The sequence below is a fragment of the Eleutherodactylus coqui genome, chromosome 6, assembly GCF_035609145.1.
Source record: "Eleutherodactylus coqui strain aEleCoq1 chromosome 6, aEleCoq1.hap1, whole genome shotgun sequence".
Taxonomy (NCBI): domain Eukaryota; kingdom Metazoa; phylum Chordata; class Amphibia; order Anura; family Eleutherodactylidae; genus Eleutherodactylus; species Eleutherodactylus coqui.
The window spans coordinates 123631669-123651781 of NC_089842.1; the positions used below are offsets into that span (position 1 = coordinate 123631669).

General features: G+C 45.0%; 1 protein-coding gene across 1 annotated transcript in view; it reads left to right on the forward strand.

Moving 5' to 3' along the window:
• Window positions 1–734: 734 nt before the first annotated feature.
• CLMN (calmin) overlaps window positions 735–20113 on the forward strand; it is a 101747-nt gene continuing 82368 nt past the window's right edge. The window contains exon 1 of the mRNA XM_066607500.1: window positions 735–900. Within this exon, the coding sequence (XP_066463597.1) occupies window positions 819–900 (82 nt within the window). The 5' untranslated portion in view covers window positions 735–818. The remainder of the gene's footprint in view (window positions 901–20113) is intronic.

Sequence of the window (20113 nt, forward strand, 5' to 3'; positions counted from 1 at the left end):
AGGTAAAAAGCTTCCCCGGGCATCTTCCAAACCCAGGTACATCCATCTGATTTGAAGATGGAGTAACGCAATTCATCACTCCACAGAAAGTTCTTTAATAGCTCCAACTATCCAATGATGACACTCTTGCACCATTGTAGACGGGCCAATGCATCTTCTTTAAAAGGAATCCCCAGACCTTTGCAGGATGAATGGAGGGAAAGAGCTGCTGAAGTGTATCAGATGCTAGCAGAAAGCATGCCACTGAGACTATGCAATGTCCTTAGGGCCACAATATTACCCACTAAGTACTGTCATATGGAAATAAATACTACTTTTGATTGTCACTCAGGTGTCCAATTACTTCTGGTAGGATAGTGTACCGTTGTGTCTATGGGCATGTACAGGTGACTCACACCATTGCCGATAGCCAGTCTTGCTTCTTCCTGGGAAGTGAAATTCTTGCCCTGCCGGCCATGTACAGCACCCCTCTCCGTTCATCAGACTACATGTCTAGGGGAGGCATGCAGCTAAAAGCTAATGGGGTCAGCTTCCTGAGAGGTATGTGGGATGCCTGGTAATAAGAGGGTCACTGGTCTGTGCCAGGGCATGTAGGGGGGCACGCAGAGTTGCGGGCACAGCTGGCAGAGGAGGCCGGGCACACGTGGAATCTCTCCTCCTCCTGCCCACTCAGGACTGGGGAGGAGGAGCTGCTCTCCCTCCGCTCGTCTCTCCACTTCCTCGGTGAACTTGTCGGCTGGAGAGTCATCGTTGTGCCGGGTGCTTTGCGGACATCGCGGGTGGATCCGCTGCCCTGCGCCCAGCAGCTGCCCCCACCCATGGCCGGGCACGAATGGGACTGGTTCCAGCGAGAAGAGCTGATAGGACAGATCAGTGACATCAGGGTGCAGAATCTGCAAGGTACAGACCCCCTAATCTGCGGTGGGGGTGGGGGGCTTCACATTATCCCGCCCCCAATACAGAAACCGGGGTTAGCCATCATCATCACCACTACCATACAGATTACTACCCACAGCTCATGGGTACAGCTGCTGCAGAACATCCTCAGGCACTGACCCGTCAATCATCCCGTCACTCTCAGCTCGTCACATTCTCATCATTCAGCTGCTTCCCTTCTCTGGTGCTTCCTACATTCTAACCAGTTTGTTAGCAGTTCATGGGTTATTATTATCTTACAAATACTCTAATTAATCATTATAAGGTCTGTTATGCTTTGACCACCTGTGGATCCCCAGCTGTGGAACCTTATCATGCTGGGAGTTGTAGTACCTCAAAAGACAGGGTAGAGGGTTTTTTTTCACTGTAATACATGTAATATTACAATGTGTCTTGTTACTGGGCACTGCTGCTGCAGAAGCTCTTTAGCCTCAGAACTGTCAGTCACATGTGGAGCGACTTCCTGTCAGGCTACATAAGTTTTGCACAACTTTGTTGATCACCCCTTAGAACCCAATGGAATGTCAGCTGTTGGGCATGCTTGCTGTTGAGGGGGACTATAGCTGCCCATCATAGGGGGTCTCCACTAGTTTATGCCCAACCTGCTGTGCAGCGCCAACTCCCAGCATAGTACATATAGACATGGGACATTATAGCCATCTAACAGTGCCTTACCACAGGGCAATTATTGATAAATAATCTTCCAAAGAGTGAAATCAAACGATAGTCGCTCAGTGTAAACATGGCCACCCACACCAATAAGTCGCGTTGTTTCAGCTTACGAAAAAAAATAGTCGCTGTTGATCAAAAGTTGGTGTAAAGTCCCAATCATTCGTATTTGAACCCCTCAATTAAAAATATCTTGGCAAACAGCTAATGAGCAATCATCTCTGTATAAAGCAAATGAATACATGTTGTTTGTACGCTACAAGCGACTATCTGAACAATACTCATCCATTTAAAGGTCCCTTATCTACTTCTAGCCTGAGCTCCTTCTGCAACTTGCTGTCACTTGTGAGCCAGGGGCGCCAACGACCAAGCTGGGGAACTCAGCCATGGGTCCCACAATCAGTCAGATATATTGTATTTATCTATGCCATGATGGGAGTTGTAGTTCCACTGACACTTGATAACAACAGTTTTTTTACCTGATTGTTAAGGCAGATGCACAGACAGAGGTCAGTCACCTCTTGCCAAGTTTCTTCTCCCCCGGGCGCCATGTTTACAGGGATCTGCTGACAAGTTTATAACACCTTGAAAAAGGAAACCTGAAGTTATTCCTGAAATACCTGAAGCAAATGATAATGGAGGTGCTCGTCAAAGGAGATCATGTGATCTTCAGCCTAAGGCTAGCTTCACATTGGCGTAAGCGCATTAGTGCTGTGTGTTTCCACGATGAGTGTTTCGTTTTTGCACATGCCGATACGTGTTTTTCTGTATTTTTTTGCAAAAAATCATGCAAACGGGATTCCATTGACTTCAATGGGCAATTAAGCTAGTTTAATATGTGCTGTTTGTGTGTAACACACACAAAATTAGAACATGCATATCTTTATGTGCGACTTAAATGCACGCGGAAAATCTGCTCATGTGAACGAACCGATTGAAATCAGAGGCTTCTATTTACTGCGTATGGTGTGTGCATTACACTGCGCAAATGTGTTCGTGTGAGTAAGCCCTAATACCAAGTTCAGAGATTACTCCACCGCTGCAGTCGTCCTCTTCTGTCAAACTCTTACAATTTCCATTAAATCATTTTTTTGTTATATTTATTTCTCGAAAAGCCATATTTTGGTGACAACCCCAATGGAGGCTGTAATAGTCACCCAGCATTCCCAGTGATAGCGTCGCTGTGGATGCTTGTACTGGTCGCTCTCCATCAGTAACACATAAAGGACGGACGCTCAGGGCAGATTTATTATTACTGTCTGTAAATTAGACAGCATAAAACTCGACCAGGCAGAAGAGGCGCCAAATTTGTCACAGTTGTTGCCCGCTGCGTGACAGACTTGTCCCATCTTTGACACCTTGACATGTTAAGTACTTTTCTTCATGCCACTTCTTGGTTGGCTTACTGTACTTTAGACCAGTATTTGGTGCCAATATTGTGGCAGGCACCATTAATAAATCTGACACCTTTCAAAACTCATAGGCACGTCCCTATTCTGGACTCTTTTCAAGGCTCAAAAAGGCGTAATAAATCCGGTGCTCGCCATGTATGCCAGTTTTTTCCTCACATTTGCTTAGTAAATCTGCCCGGTAGTTTCAGGCCATCGTTGTGTTGTGTGCACCCCGCTGTGAAGGGTTAAGTAGGCCGTGACCCTCGCCGTCTGGTTTATACAGATTGTTCCTAGAGACATCAAAGAGGTTGTTTGCGAGTGGTACAGGCGGGTTTAGGGGCACTGCCATCCTAGGTTATTGGTGCCTGACAACGGTCATAGGCCCGCCGAGCAACATGCAAGTATTCGGGGTCATAAAAAAATGACCAATGACATGAAGATTTTACCCCGACGAGAGGAGACGTCTTAAGAAACACCATTAATTATCTTGTACAGTGAACTGACCCACATTGAAAGCTGTCTAAAAGAAAATCTGCCTTTGTTGCCCATAGCAACCAATCACAGAGCAGCTTTCATTTCTTATGCTGCTGAGGTAAAACGAAAGCTGTGCTGTGATTGGTTGCTATGGGCAACAGAGTGCAGCTTCCGTTCCCTAGGCCGGTATCACACGAGCGCTAATCTCGCGCAAGTTTTGTGTATTCCTAGATGCGCGAATATGAACTCCACTCTTTTGAATGGCGTCATACACATAAGTGATGTTTTCCCTCACAGGAAAAAAATCGTGGCATGTTCTATTTTTTGCATTCCTCAGAACACATCGCTCATTGATTTCAATGGGACCTAAAATACATCACATGGCCGTGCGATACGAGGTTTCTCATTGAAATCAATGGGAAACGCTTCCAATCCGGTATAGCGCGTGAAACTTGCGTGAGAGGATTGGAATTTCATAGAAGCGATGCAAGGCGTTTTTACCTAAAAAAACAAAATGCCTTGCATCGTTGGGTAGAACGCACATTGACAAGTGCCATATTGGGCCGAGTGTCTTTGCCCGTTGTTGCTCTTGCCTGTGTGCAGTAAGCGATGTACTGCTGAGGTAAATTGAAAGCTGCTTTGTGATTGGTTGCTATGGGCAACAAATATTTTCTTTTAGACAGCTTTCGTAAGAATATGGTGCTGGGCTACTTTTCTGAGGCCTGTATAAATTGTCTAAAATATATAAAGGTGGTCTTGCGCCTTCAGTAGCTGTCGGCTGAACACTTGCTAGGCTGACAGCCATTTTCCGCGACTCCCCCAAACACTGAGCGCTTGGTTCGCCCAAGCATTCACGTTTTACATGGCGAGTGTGAAGAGCGCCGCAGACAGACCCCTCAGCTTATGTCCAGGGGAGGCGAAAGGATCGGCTGTTGAAATTCAACATGCTTGATCTTTCATACTAAAATCGGCAGCTGTAATCTAATGAGGCTGGGGGCTCAAGGAGGCCTCCACACTTGCGATCGCGATAGCACTGCGTTTTTTAAACGCAAATATCAATAGGACTTTGTAATGTTAACCCTTTCCAATCCAATGTCTGACGTCTTCCTACATTCTAATTAAAGCTTGTACAGCTCCAATGTCAGAAGACGTCCAACAGGGTATTCTTACCGTCCTTTCCCAGCCACTCCGGCGCACACACACTGGCTTTAGCCAGCAGATGGCACCGCTGTATAACAGCAAAAAGAGAAAGCCTTTTAGGAAACCCTGAATCCAAAATTGGATTGAAAAGGGTTAAAAATGCATTGCCCAAAAATCGCACGTTTATGCTTTAGGATTAGAAAAACATGGCCGCTTTCAAGCCTACAGGTTATCTGTGGTATTGCAGCTTAGCACTGTTCACTCTAAGCTGCAATAACAGATGCAACCCCTAGACCGGTGTAGCACTGTTTCTGAAAGAAAACAGCCATGTTTAGCAAAGCTAGGATTTCTAATAGGATGCAACCCCTTTTCAGACCTCCATTGGGGGTTCCGCTCTCCTGCTCTGTTCCCTATCCACTTGATAGGGGATCAATGTCTGAACGCTGAGGGTCCGACCACTGAGACTCCCAGCAATCCTGAAATCTGTGCGCTCCGAATCTTCCGTGAGAATGCATATGGGACAGAGGGAGATCGATGCATTGTGCTACTTTCCTCCATCCCATAGAAGTGAATGGACTGGTGGTCACAGATGCTTCCACTCATGGAGGATTTGGCTGCCACACATTTTGGGATTGCTGGGGGTCTCAGTGGGCAGACCCCCAGAGATCTGACACCTATCCTGCATCCTGTCATAAGGAAAATGTTATAGAGTTCATTCCCTGGATCCATTTCATTGTTTACTGGATGTTCAAAATGTCAATAAGTAAAGCTGTAACTAAATTGATAGAGAACGAGACACAGAAGGGATTGGGAGATTAGGAAAGGGTTAAGATAAATATAGGGGAATGGTTTTTGTAAAAAATATATTTGTATATTAGAGAAGTAAATAAAAACCAATATGGGCCACATCCATATAGAGCGGGGGTGTCAGACTCACTGATTGCTGCTCTCTGCTCCGTCTTCTGATTCTGGTCCCCTGAGATTCCACATTACATCCCAGTTGTTTGCCTGATTGACATCCTGAATTGGAATGCCTGATTTAAGGAATCTCCATGTATTCACCAATACACTATATGTGAAATAAACACCTCAGCAGGACAAATCTGTTTCCAGTCCTGACAGATCTAAATGCAGATTTTGAAATGGAAATACTTGCAGAATTCTGCCATTTTCAATTTTATATCCATACCCGCTCGTTCACACGAGGGACCTAATCGCACAAAAATTCTCCACGCAATAAAAACGCAGTTAACTGCGCAAAAAAGCACATGAATGGATGATTTTTCCGCGATGAACTCGCGAGCTGTATCAGCATTGAAACAACACTGATGTGCGACTGAAAAATACGCTATTGTTCAGGGACGAGAAAGAGAGATCGTAGAAGCAGCCCTGAAGTCCCTCGGAACGGCACGTTTTCACTTTTTAAATGTCCCGCTGTAAGCTCCTGTTAGTCCCTGGTGGGTATGAAGGGAGTCCTCGGGAGTGATAAAGGGAACCCTGCCAGGGACTGCCTACATCCCTGCCGGGGCTTCCATTCGTCTCCCCGAGGGGTCCCCTCTCCCTCTGATGAAGAGAACACCTGGGAAGATGAAGGGGTTCCCCCGCCACGGGGCTTCCCTTCATCCATGTGGAGACACAGTGCTTCTGGGTTTAGTGGCACGGCAGAACTTCTTCCCATAGGACACTCCTGCACACTGCGCACCAAAGATAGGGCACAACCTATATTTTGGCACAGCAGGGAATTTTAGTTACTGAATTTCAGTCGCTATCTTTTTAGGTGCGTTTTTTTTCTCTCTTTTTAAATTTTTTTTATTGTGAACCAAAAATTCCTTCATCCGAATCTTTCCATATGAAACCATTGGTTCAAATAGTCACTTTTTTTTGCACATGTGAATGAGCCCCAAACATGCAGATTTTAATGCAGATGTTTTTGCACAGCAAAATATTCCACAGCGTTCTACACAATATTCATATGAAAGCACCCTAACAAGGGATTGTTAAGACTAGGTACAATTGTAGCAAACCCTCAGCTAAGAGAAGTAAAAGGGCGACTTCACAGGGGCGTATTGCGAAATACGCTCCTTCCTGCACACTTTTTTTGCGCAGTGAATGAGGGTACTTTGCGCATGCGTGTATTTGCGCAGAAACTGGTAGTTTACATAAGTGGGAGAACCACCCACGCCCTGATTTAAATGACTAATAAGCCAATTGAGGTGCCAGTGTGCCTGTTTGCGCACCTCCCATAGATCCCTAGGCTCTGATTCCCTATAGAGCAGGTCCTATTTTCTTGTGCCCAAGAGAACTGCGCGCTAATAAAAGAATTGAGAATTAACCCACTGAAATCAATGGGTTCTATTCTCCGCGTATTGTGCCTGGGAGTTTCCCGCATGGTCATGTGAAGAAGCCCTAAGGCTAGTTTCACATCTGTGCATATGGTACTTTTTCTTCTGGCTAAAAGTTGTCAGCTGAGCTGAAAGTGAATGAACCCCATTATAGTCAATGGGGTCCATTTGTCACTACTCGGTTCTGTACTAAGACAAAGTTGTTCGGCCAGGGGGCTCCTCTTTCTTGCTCCCCTATGGAGCAGGAAAATGGAACCTTGTACGCAGGTGTGAAACCACTCCTAGATTTATAAGGGTTTTCACACTCTGCATGCAGACAAGAATTTTCTCATTCACTGAAAGCAAGCAGAGATATTGTAAAAGATGAGAAGTCGAAACACAAAGTATATTAGAAAGCTGCAGAAGTTTTCATCATACAAAAAATCCCCTTAAATGTAACTATTTAGAGGCCGATACATGTGCAGTAACCCATAGCAACCAGATGCCATCCAGGACGAGTGCTTGCTGTATGTGACTGCAGCCATCTTGCTTGCTGTATGTGACTGCAACCGTGTCTGTTTGTTTTAGGTTGTTTTTCCACGCCTGTATTGTTTCCTGGATGGTTATAGGGAATGTTTGTATAATACAGAGCTGACATTAGTCTAGGCCTGCAGGTCACGGAGCAGTCAGCAGACACCTCCACTGGGGTGATCATCTTCGTCTGCGGCCTCCCTGTGTTACCCCAAGGCTTGAAGTCTATTGAAGAAGTCAGTGACCTGTAGCACCAGCATCTATGGGGGAAGGGGAGAATGAGAGTAGGAGTAGGAATGTCCCCAGTAACAATAAAGTCTGTCTGTGACAAGGAGGAGCTTGTCCTAAATAGTTCCCATTGTTCTAGGCGGTACAGACCATACAGTAACTGCAGGTACCGGCTGCCTGAATAGGAAAAGGATCAGCAGAATATTTTTAAATAAACCTAATAATCCAGAATTCATTAAACGTTTATTTGTAGGGTGATTAAAGGATTTGTGCAAGTTGTGTCATGAGCAGGAGAACCAGCGTATGCCACCGTGGCGATCAGGTTCAGGGGGACGTGATCCACATGCTGGCGCATGCTTAGTGTCATTTCAGTGCTAGACACTAACATGAGCTCTTCCCTGTGGATGTGCGGACGGATTGGTCAGTTTGGAGATGTGTCCTAGCCAGCCAATCAGCTCCTCTCTATACACATTTATTCCGGCTCCTCCTCCTGGAGGTCGCCAGTTATACCTCTAGTATGATGGTGTTTCTGGTCACAATGGTGGCTCCTCTCATGCTCTATTGTTAGAGAAGTGTGTTCAGTGTATAGGATTCTAGGGTGCTGTGTCCTCTAATCCCTGACTACATTGCTATTGCATTTCATTAGGATCCTTGTGTGCAAGCCTCTAAACTGTATCCCCCTATTCTGTGTAGTTTCTGTATCCCTGTATTCCAACTATGGAGAATCAGGGGCACTCAAGGTTCAGAACATGGGGTCACCCTCATTAGGGCGAGTGCTCTGCATTTAGGTAGAGTCACATTGGGTTAGCAGTTAGGGTCAGATTTCCCGTTCCCCCACTGTTTGTTTCCTTATTCACTTTTGCGTTCTCCACATTAATATATCATGTGCATATCCCACCTTTTTGGACAACTAATTCTGCTCAGCATTCTGCGGTGGAATGTCTGTGTACATACATAACTTATCCTATACTGATCCTGAGTTACATCCTGTATAAGGGGTTAAAGAGACGAGTGTATATCGCAATACGCTTGCCCCTGCGTAATTTCTACATGCGCATTTCGCGCGAATGGAAAAAACACTGCATGCTCTATTTTTGTACACATTTGCGCGCCAAATGACCCCATAGAAGTCTATGGGAGGTGCACAGATACGCAATAGACTGCATGACAAGTGCATGAAAAAAAAGAACATTTCTGGACCTCATTAGACTAAATAGCCATTTAAATCAGTGTTTGTCTGCCGTGTGCAAATTAACACGTCCAACACGCAAAAACTGTACATTAAAATGCGCCGATACACGCCAAACTACCTCGTATATAGCGCTAATGCGTTGCGCTGCAGTATGCGCAATCGCACATACATTGCTGGGAAGCCACCCTATGTGACCGGGTAAACGGGACAGAATAGTTCTCAATGATGTTGTGGAATATGCTGTCCCGGAATCCTGCGCCAAAATCCTCACTGCTAATTGTGGATTTTGATGCAGAATTGCCGTCAGGATTCTGCTATTCCTAATTCTGCATCCAAATCCACACATTAGCAGTGCAGATTTAGATGTTAAATATTGTGCAGGAGGACATATTGTGCAACGCTGCTGCAGAATATTCCATCTTGTGTCCCTTATACTCCAGAGCTGCACTCACTATTCTGCTGGTGGAGTCACTGTGTATACGTTACATTACATAACTCCTCCTAAATACAAATGACCAGAACAAGATATATGCAGACACAGGAGATGTCATCTTTGCAGCAGGCACTATACAGTAGTCTACTGTTCTGTAGCACCCTTCTGCATCATAGGAGTTCAGCTGAGCTCATAGTGGGTGTCGGTATACTGTACAAGCTTGCTGACTGTTTCTAAGACAACCAGCAGAATTATGATTGCTTTAAGATAAGCTATTGGTTCAGGTATTCTAAAGCTTCTGTATTGTGACGCTCATCACTTTCCAGTTGAAGCTAGGCTGTGATTCACCTATCCAAACCCACAGTATCACTGAGCCCCTTTTCCTGCAGTGTATATTCAGAATGTTAGTGTTGAGGGTGGTGACTTTCATCTCTAATTAATTGTCATTGATGATCTTGATTTATTTGGCTATACAGGAAGCCCGAGATTCGCCTAATATCAGGGTGTTGTCCAGGGTTAGAAAAACATGGGTGCTTTCTTCCAAACACAGAGCCACCCTTGTCCATAGGATTGCATGAGGTATTGCTGCTCAGCTAATTCATGTGAATAGGTGCTGAGTAGCAATACCAGACACAACCCACATACAAGGGCAGCACTGTGTTTGGAAGAAAGTAGCCATGTTTTTCTAACCCCGACCACTCCTTTAAGGGCTAATTACGGTACTCAGTATAAACGCACCCTAAGAGGCATCCACTTCTTATCATATTAGGCTCATCTTCCGGTGCATATTAAAACCATACCGGTCTTAATAGTTTGGCCCAGTAGTCTTTTTTTTTTGGAAAACCACTGCATTTTGAAGCAGTGGCTTTTTTTTATGGCAAAAAATGCTGCATCCAAATCAGGCGTAGCTAAATGCTCAGGGACCCAGATGTAAAAGTTCAGTATGGGGGCCCTCCCACAACTTTCCTCTGCATCGTTGGGTCACTTAAGAAGCCCATCGATGCAACTCTAGCAGGTAAGGGCATTGCTAGAATCTTAGAATACTGACAGAGGCTAAACGTTGAAATGGTACTGGTGTATTATGTCTCCACCGGAACTAGGGGTGGAGACATGGATTGGTTGGCCAGAGTGGGAAGGAACACCCACGTAAGGCCCCCATCAGCACCTCGTCTTTCGCGGTATGTTGACCGCCTCTGGTAAGGACTGACAGCTGCTGGCCGTGCTTTTCTCTCCTTATACTGCCGTATAATAGGACAAAACCAAACCACTGATCTCTATAGGAGTTCACCGGTTTTGTTTTCACTATTGAGAATTCTCGGCCGTGAATACTACGGCTGAGAAAAGAAAGGACCTGCTCTATCTTCCCCGCACGTAATGGATGGATCATGTGGGGTAGATCGGGCATCCGTTGTCTTCCGCTGTTATTTTCAAACTTCTGTGCTCTGGTGTAGAGTTTGAACTGCCCGCATGGGAGAAGAAATTCTCCTTGTTCAGGCGCAACTATACTCCATACTGGGAGAGTAGGTGCGCCCACAGCAGTGTGTTTTCGCCCTTATTGCAAAACAGCAGTACACAATGCCTAAGTCTTTATTCACACAAGCGTTTTATAAAAAGACACTCTGTCTCTCTGTCTGGTACACCATGCACATACCAACAGCTACCACAAGGTGTATCCCCAGCTATAACTGAGGAAGGCGAGTTTAGCATTGCTAAAGTATCTCCCCCTTGATTGGCAGAATTCCGGGCTGCGACGTATATACACCGCACCAGGCTGTGTGAATGGGCGAGAAAACGTGAGATTTAGCCACGACTTTGTTGCAGCTATCTCTTGTTCATTCGATTTTCGGCCGCGATGTAAAGATGGCTTCACACACAGGAAATATTGGGGAAGATGTAAAGTTTCAACAAAAAGTTAATGCTCTTTTTGGAATTGCTAGGATTTATGTATTATTACTAATAAAATGTGGTCTGATTGTTATCCAAGTGACAATTCTAGATAAACGCAATCTAAACTAACAGCATACAAATAGTTGTAAGCTCCATGTCTGTGCAGGGAGAGAAAGTACGTCAACTCTTGAATCCAACAACCTGTAGGTCATCCTTCAGCAACAGTTATCTCCACCCAAACTTTTTGCTCTGCTCTTTTTCTCTACACTAGTGCAAAATGTAGAAAATGTATTAAGCCTCCTGATTTGCATTGCGGAGGTGAGCCTCCACCTCTGGACTCCGCAGCAATTACCGCACCATAGCATGCTATTGAAATACGGGATTTATTCTCCACGAGCGGAAATCGATTGTGATTTTCCGCTCGCGGAGGAGAAATCGCAGCTACGCACAAACGGCTTCCATTGACTTCAATGGAAGCCGTCCGTCCCGTGGCACTTCCGCTGTGAGCACTGCAGAAGTGTTGCGGGATCCGCTTCATCGCCGAGCGCCCGCGCCTACTGTGCATGCGTGACAGAATTACCACAGGAGGTGGTGAGTTCTCCTTCAATGGAAATGTTCAAACGAAGACTGGACAAATATCTGTCTGGGATGATTTAGTGATCCTGCACTGAGCAGGGGGTTGGACCCGATGACCCTGGAGGGGTCTACCATTCTATGATTCTATGCAGCACAGAAAGAAGACGCCAGACTGGTACGCAGGGGTCACCAGCCGGGCACCGGGTCGAACTCTGCTGCGGGAATCCCGCCTTCGGGGTCTGACCCGCCCGTGTGCAGGCGGCCTTAAAATCATGCAACAGCTTGACAGACTTCTTACATTTTGCTGTGGCAACTGAAAAAAGCAAAATTCCCAAAAAACATCACCTCTGAAAATGACATCAGCTCATCACAGGAGTGGGCTTCCGCAACCAATTCTTAGGGCTCCTTCATACAGGCTATCACGATATCACTGTGAGAAAATTGACTTCTTTCTTGCGATTTTTGAGCGTCAGTGCTCCTTTTTTCACAAAAACATCGTTGCCACTTGTGATTTTTGAGCGCTTTTTTTGAGCGATTTTGCTGCGATTTCTTTTTTCTTTTTTTTTAAGAGCAAAAGTCAATAAGATTTCCTAATACTAAAAACGCATTGCATGAAAATCGCAAGTTTGTGTTTTGTGATGCGATAAAAAGAAGGCTCCATAGAGACACACGGGAGATAGAAAAAAATAATCGCACATCGCAGAAAGATAGGGCATGCCGCGATTATTTTCTCTATCTCCTATGTTTCTTTATGGAGCCTCCCTTTTATCACATCGCAAAGCATGAACTTGTGAGTTTCAGGCGATGCGTTTTTAACATTAGAAAATCCTATGTAATTTTGCTATTAAAAAAATCGCAGTAAAATCGCGTGAAAAAATGTGCAAGAAAATCACAAGTGGCTGCGATGTTTTTGTGAAAAAAGCAGTGCTGACACTCAAGAATCGCGGGGAAAAAGCTGCAATTTTCTCGCGGCAATATCGTGATCGCCCGTGTGAAACTAGCCTCTTAGAGCTCCTGCACACTAGCGAGGGCGATATCGCGCTTGCAGTTTTTCTGAAAACCCCTGGGTGTGAGGCGTTTTCAAAAGGAAACCACCTCGCATCACTGTGGGGGTTCCCTTCATCTCCACCGCGGCTGTCACAGCCGGGGCAGGAGATCATGGTGTTCTCCCATTGTTTTCAATAGGGCCGGCTCTGCTGCCACCAGCCACATTGAAGACATGTGGAAGTCCTTGGATGTGACAGTTTTGCATCCCTGCAGGTCTGAAGGAATCTCCCACCGCAGCTGTCACAGCAGTGGCAGGGGATCGCGATCTTCTCCCATTGGCCCTGGGCTGTCATATCAACTGAACGGCACCTCATGATGTCATTGCAGGGGGCCAATCGGGGCATACAAACCCCAACGCTGGAGGGTGTACATGTACATCCAAAAGCCTCAAAGGGTTGATGATTATGATAGGCGACATCTGGCTAAAACTTTCTGTGTGAACACACAAGCAACTCTGGTAGAAACCACGTCCACATTCAGTGCAGGAGGTCCCACACTCATAGCTTGCAGGAGGGACCACATTCATATCTTGCAGGTCAGTGCAGGAGGTCCCACACTCATATCCCGCAGGTCAGTGCAGGAGGTCCCACACCCATATACTGCAGGTCAGTGCAGGAGGTCCCACACTCATATCCCGCCAGTCAGTGCAGGAGGTCCCACACTCATATCCCGCCAGTCAGTGCAGGAGGTCCCACACTCATATCCCGCCGGTCAGTGCAGGAGGTCCCACACTCATATCCCGCCGGTCAGTACAGGAGGTCCCACACTCATATCCCGCAGGTTAGTGCAGGAGGTCCCACACTCATATCCAGCAGGTCAGTGCAGGAAGTCCCACACTCATATCCTGCAGGTGAATGCAGCATTATTCAGCTTCCATGGGATGTGGTGAGTGCCTCTGTTAACACTATGACACCAAACACAACGCCTCACTTGGGTTTGTGAAATTGCTAACTGGACCCAAGATGACTGGCAACATGTGGCACGCTCCAATGATTCATGGTACCAGTTGTTTTGGACTGATGGTAGTGTTTGTATGTGGCACAGACCCCATGGACCCCAGTTGGCAACTATGCAGGCTGGTGGTGGTTCCATACTGGTGTGAAGTGTGTTCTCATGGCATGGGTTGGGTCCCCTGGTCTGTCTAAACATGTCATTACCTATTGCTCACTACATTTCACTGCTTGATGACTATTTGCAGCCCTTCATGTACCCCACAATGATAGGATACTCCAACAGGATAATGCTGTGTGCCATGGGTTGCCCAGAATTGGTTCAAGGAGCATTCTGGAGAGTTCTTATGAAGGGTATGACCTGCACGCTCGCTCAACATGAGCCCAATCAAGCATTTATGGGATGTGGTGGAGAGGTTCATTCGCATTGACGAAAATAAACAAACCACTGTATCCTTTAAGTAGGCCAGGTCCTTAAAGGTTAAAGATTTGTGGTGTATGATGTGTGGTGGGTATTATTTTAGTGTGTTGTTAGTAGATAGTGTTCTGTGTATATGCCATGTACTGCTGTGTACATTCCATCCATGTGTTTCTAGTATGTATGATGCATAGCTTCCTGCAGAGTGGATTCTGCTCAGTGATTTGGAAGTGAGTCCAGCCCTTCAGGGAACATGTTTATTTTTAGTCTGCCTTTGGATCAGTCGCTATTGCCCTGCGCCGCTCTCCTCTCCCAGCCATCACTGCTCTCAGTAATCTTGGGAAAAGTCAGATTCACAGGCTGGAAGCAGCACGGGCAGATCTAACAGGCCGCCGCGCCGAACTGCAATCTATCTAGAAGTTACTGAATAACATTTAAGTCAACAGGAAGAAAACTGCAGAGAAATAAAGAATAAAGAGCAGTCAGACCCGGCACAACATGCTCACCCTGTCTTATGTAATATTCTGCCACTCTGTAATTCTGAGGGCTCCTTCACACTGGCGCCCTATCGCTGCGAGAAAATCGCGGCAGTATTGCATTTTTGTTCATGCGATGTTTGAGCATCAGCAATGCTTCTTCCTAGGAACACATCACATTGCAGCCTGCGATTTTCTTGCACGTTAGATGACGGCAGGTATTGCTGTTAAAAACGCATCGCACGAACATCGCAAGTTCGTGCTTTGCGATGCGATAAATCGGAGGCTGCATAGGCAAAGATGGAGGAGAAAAAAAAGCAAAACGCAGAAATATAGGACATGCTGCGATTTAAAAAACTCTCAACATCTGTGCCTTGTTATATATAAAATATGCCTCTTTGGATCTGAGTAGGTTCAAAAGCTCGCTATAACATCATGTATTTTTGTTGGCCATTAAAAGGTATCATATCTACAAGATTACTTGGTTTCTCTTGCTGAGAACAATCAAATTATGATAGAAAATACAACAGATGAGATGAAGTCATTGAACAGCATGGGTTTCATAATTCAGCATTTTCTCACACTCTTGCATTGCTCAAAAATCGCCCAATTTTCCCACCCCTGTGAAGAGAAACATTTGTTTCTCTTTTCGCTGCGTAATTTACTGATGTTCAAGTTGATATGGTTTGGATTTTGTAGCTACATGGTTTTACGGCACGGTCAGATAATTGGGACATACGGTTACTAGTCATAGCCATCTATTAAATGGGACATCCCTGCATAAGGATGACCATAGAGTCTAGTGGGCATCTAATGTCATTATGGGCTGCCAGACCGTACCCAGCACCCACCAATAACCCTTCTTGTCCAATCATACTGTTTCTCTAGGAGATAAGTAGTAGAGTATCCGGCTCATCCTCTTCTGCCAACCCAAATATACTTGTAAGTGAAAGAGTTGATCTGTCTATAAGAAGCATATAAAGGGGAAATAGTGTGGTCCCAAAGCAAAATCAGAGCCAGGGGCTTCCTCGGCCATCATGTACCGCTTACAATACTGATGTCGTCCTATGTCGCAGAGGGGCCCATGGACTTTTTTGGACTGGGTCCTGGTTCAGTTACAACCACATCACGCCCTAAAACTGCACAACTGGTACACATTGGAATTGGTGTGCATTGACATAACCTAACTGAACAAATCCATGTAGCCCCTTTAATTGGAAGCAGTGCCTTTACATGCTAACAACGAAATGGTGCCAGTTAACAAATCGCCCAGGGACCCCAGGACAATGTGGGATCTGAACTTTTTTTTTGTTTTGGAAAGTGGGTAATTAAGAGTAATATTGTCATAACATTGCTCTAATAACAGTGCCACATACTGCCAATTATAGTCCACACACTGCCCATAATATTGCCATTAGATGCTTACATAATAGTGCCATACAGTACTAAGTAGTACCCAAATAATAATAGCATCCAGTGATACTTCTAAATTGTAATTTTGACCATAGGGGTGGCCACTGACAGGGAAGACACTGGGGAAAAGGCCCCTTTTACTCATGCTATTATCCATACCTATGTATTCCTCTTACACCTATAGCCACCTATGTGCCTCTTAAGCTATTGCAAAAGTACAACTCCCAGCATATCCTGGCAGCAATGTGCTGAGAGTTGTTATTCTGCACAGCTGGAGAGCCACAAGTCATCTTAGTAACCTTTTCGTCTGTCTATGTAACCTTCTATGGGAATGAGATTTTACCTCAGCTGAGCGGATCAATATTTGCGTCCAAAGTCCAATCTAGCTGTGACCATAGATACATACTTTATTGTCTTTTTGCCCAATTGTGTGTTAGCGCCCTTCTCAATGGGCCAAGAAATCATTCTGATTTCTGCAATCAGCGAGAATCTAAGCGATTATTGTTCAGTCTAAATGCATGCATGAATGAACGACCAACAATAACGTCATTCGTTGTTCAGTTTCTGTATGCATAAAAACTGAACGACAAATTGGTCCGTGTAAACAGGCAGTCGTTCATCTATGAGTGACTGCCTGTTTACTGTGAATGGAGGCGGGTTGGCCAGAACGATCTTTGGCCCACTCTGCATTCATTCACTAGCAATGATCTTCCTGCGTAAAAGCAGAGGAAGGCTGGGTTCCCGTAGGGCAGAATTGCCAGCGGAATGTTCAGTGGAATGTCTGCAGCGGACATCCAGCTGCAGATCAGCTGCGGAATGCCTGTTCATTTGGTGCATTGAAAGGGGGTGAGCTCTGCAGCAAAGACAGCGATACACTTGACATGTTACGGATTTGAATTCCGCACCGCAAGGAAGTTTCCGCACAGGCATTCACACCCCAGTTAGGGCTGCCAGTTCTACTTCTGGCTCTCTGTTCGCAAACTGAAAGCTTCCCCCCCACCCCTTTTTTCTTTTTTAAACCCATTGAAATCATCTGGGAAAAAAGGAAACATTTATTTCCTTTTTTATTCTGTTTCTCTGCTCAAAAAAGCGGAACATGGCGACGGAATTCTAACTGAAGTGTGAATGCGGCCTGAAACTCGTAATGATAGGAGGTTGGATTTATTATGTTTTTTTCTTATTATTTGCATGCATTATTATATTTTCATATTGTGTGGTTTCCTTCATTCTTGTGCCAATTGGCTCCTTTCCCTTAGAGTGAGCACTAATGACACCTCACGCTTTATGGTGCCAAAGATAGGAGTTGGCATGGAGTGGAGTGAAACCTTCTACACACACTTAATGAGAGGATAACACAAGCAGACAGACGTATTCCGTGTCAGAAGTTTACTTACGGGGAAGTGCAGCCAATACTCTGCAGATTAGCAGGGGCCAGGTGTCCTTCGTGGTTCAGATGTTCAGTAAGTGGGTAAAGTGGATAAAACAACTAAGCGTCACAGTGGCAAATCATTGTATAACTTAGTAGATCTCCAAGGGTCTGATACCTGTTGTAATAGCGGCCATATTAGTTGTCACCCAGCTTTCCCAGAAATAAATTTTTGAACAGCTTGAAGTCTTGATCTCCTTGGTGAGGCTGTCTTTTGTAAGACTACAATTCCCAGCGTGCCCCAACAGCTTGTTCTGCTTGACTAGGTGACGATGGATTTGGAGTCTGTTTGCTTTTTAACTGGCGCCAAAGACTGGCAGCGAACAATAAACTACTGAAAAGCCACTGGAAGAAAGGAAGGTTTTTTATGACACATTCTTGGTTAGTCGTTCAGCCAAGCAAAAAGTGAACAGAGCAAGACCAAAGGCTCTCTTACTACAATCACCATTCAAGAGTTCTTAAGAAGACGCCATCGATGCCAATTCTACATGCAGCATTGCTGACTCTCCATAACCGTGTTTTACTTCTACAACTCATATCCTGAAAGATGTTTATTATTTTGTCCTCAACTTCCAGGTGCAATAATAGAATGCAAAAAACTACAGTGAAGACTGACACACTGGCAGAGCTGTTTGAGGGGACTATAACTAGAATAGGGCTGCATTTCCGTTTTCTGCCTCAAACACGAATTGCATTGTGCTGATAAAAAGGGGCCTCAGGTTTTTTATTTTTATGATGAAGAGCGGACCCCCATTCACCAGCAAGCCATGGCATATAATGTGCAATAGCAATGTGAGCGATCACTGCATTAGGAACAGCTGGCGCGTGACTTCTTGTGATCAGTAACGCAGTACCACGTAATGGCCGCATTACGTTCTGCTCTAAGATAATGTGTGGACCTTTCCTCTATGCAGTGGAAGGTAACATAGGTAAATATGGTGACTTGATTCACTTTGATTGCAGGCAGGTTGTTGGTGCCCGGAGGTGTAGTGCCAGTAGTTCTGAAACAGTCAGATGTTGGCTGTTCCCAAACCAAGAGCGTACCAAGACTGGTTGAACAATGCACAGGCAACTGACAGGAGATCACACAATCCTAATGGCGAGCGTGAGATGATACATCTGTTATCTTAGCAATGACGTGCCACAGTGGACCAACTGACCCATCAGTACAATAGCGTGTAGTTGGACAAATTTCCATAATGACCATGTGATATATATTGCGTTGACTGGGGGTCAATAGCCAAAGACCAACAAGGATGCCCCTGATCCACTTGTGTCATTGCTAACAACACCTCATAGGAGGCCAGGAAAGACGTCAGTGGATCTTGGACATATGTTAGAAGGTTGTCTGAAGTGACAAACTCCCATTTCTCGCTGAATCCTACAGACGGAATACCCCTTTATATGCCTCTTTGATCTTTCCTTGTGTGGTTCTGTGTCTGTCTACGAGTTGTATGTGGATGTCCTGTAGCTTTTACGTTTCCTACACTAAGTACATGCATTTTGTACTACTATAGGTAACCTGCTTTCTTGATTGTTGCTTCTGACAGTGACTTCTACAGGCAATATGGAGTACTACACTCATAGTCTGATGCGTAACATTTGTAACAGCTGACATTCTAGGAATCATCATTTCTCGCCACTGACCAATATTTCTTCAGGTCATGCTCACACGGCCGTAACTAGTTGTAGCCAGCATGCAGCAAGTATGCGATGACATGCATACTTGCTGCATGACCCCAAACCTCATACACTATCTTGGCATTTATGTGAACGTAATACGCACAAGGATAGCACAAGCTGTGATTTTTCTTCATGTAACATGCGTGCGAAAAAAATGCAGGTGTGTATGGCCCAATAGAAACCAATGGGCTATGGGCATCGCGTGTTGCATGCCCGCAAATGGCACGCACAAAGTGCAATGATAGTACTCCTACGTGAGACTGGCCTTAAGCCAGCTTCACACAGACGTATTTGCGCGCACAATACAAAGAGAATAAAACTCATTAATGTCAATGGGTTCATTCACATTTCCGTATTTGGGCACTTGCATTTTGGTTGCGCAAAAAAAAGAAGTCCCCATGGAAGTCAATGGGGGTGCGCGATACGCATGGAGATGCGTGAAACACTGCGTAATTCAGCTGGAAAAAAAACACATCTGGAACCCATTCAATGAATTATCCATTTCAATCAGTGTGTATTTGTGTCCCGCGCAAAAAAATGCCCTACGTGCAGAAAAAGTACAGTAAAGTACACTGACACATATGCAAAAAAGCCTTGTTCATAGGGCAAAAAAGTTATTTTTTTGCAATTATGCTCACACTTGTGTGAAGTCGGCTGGTTGTACATTTACTGGCGATGAGTTGTTTTGGCTTTCAAGTTTGGAAGTTTGTAAACGGCAGAATTCTATATTTACTCCAGAATGTAATATTTGTTACAATGTTGCATAGAATTTGCAACCTCATCTCCCGTCCTCAGTAATGGCTGGAATGTGACCTTCTGTGTGCGGCCATTTAGTTGAACAAAAACAGGATTAGTGTGTAAAGCATAAAATCAGATTATGCATTATTATGTTATTTTAAGATATTTAATGTTGGATGAATCC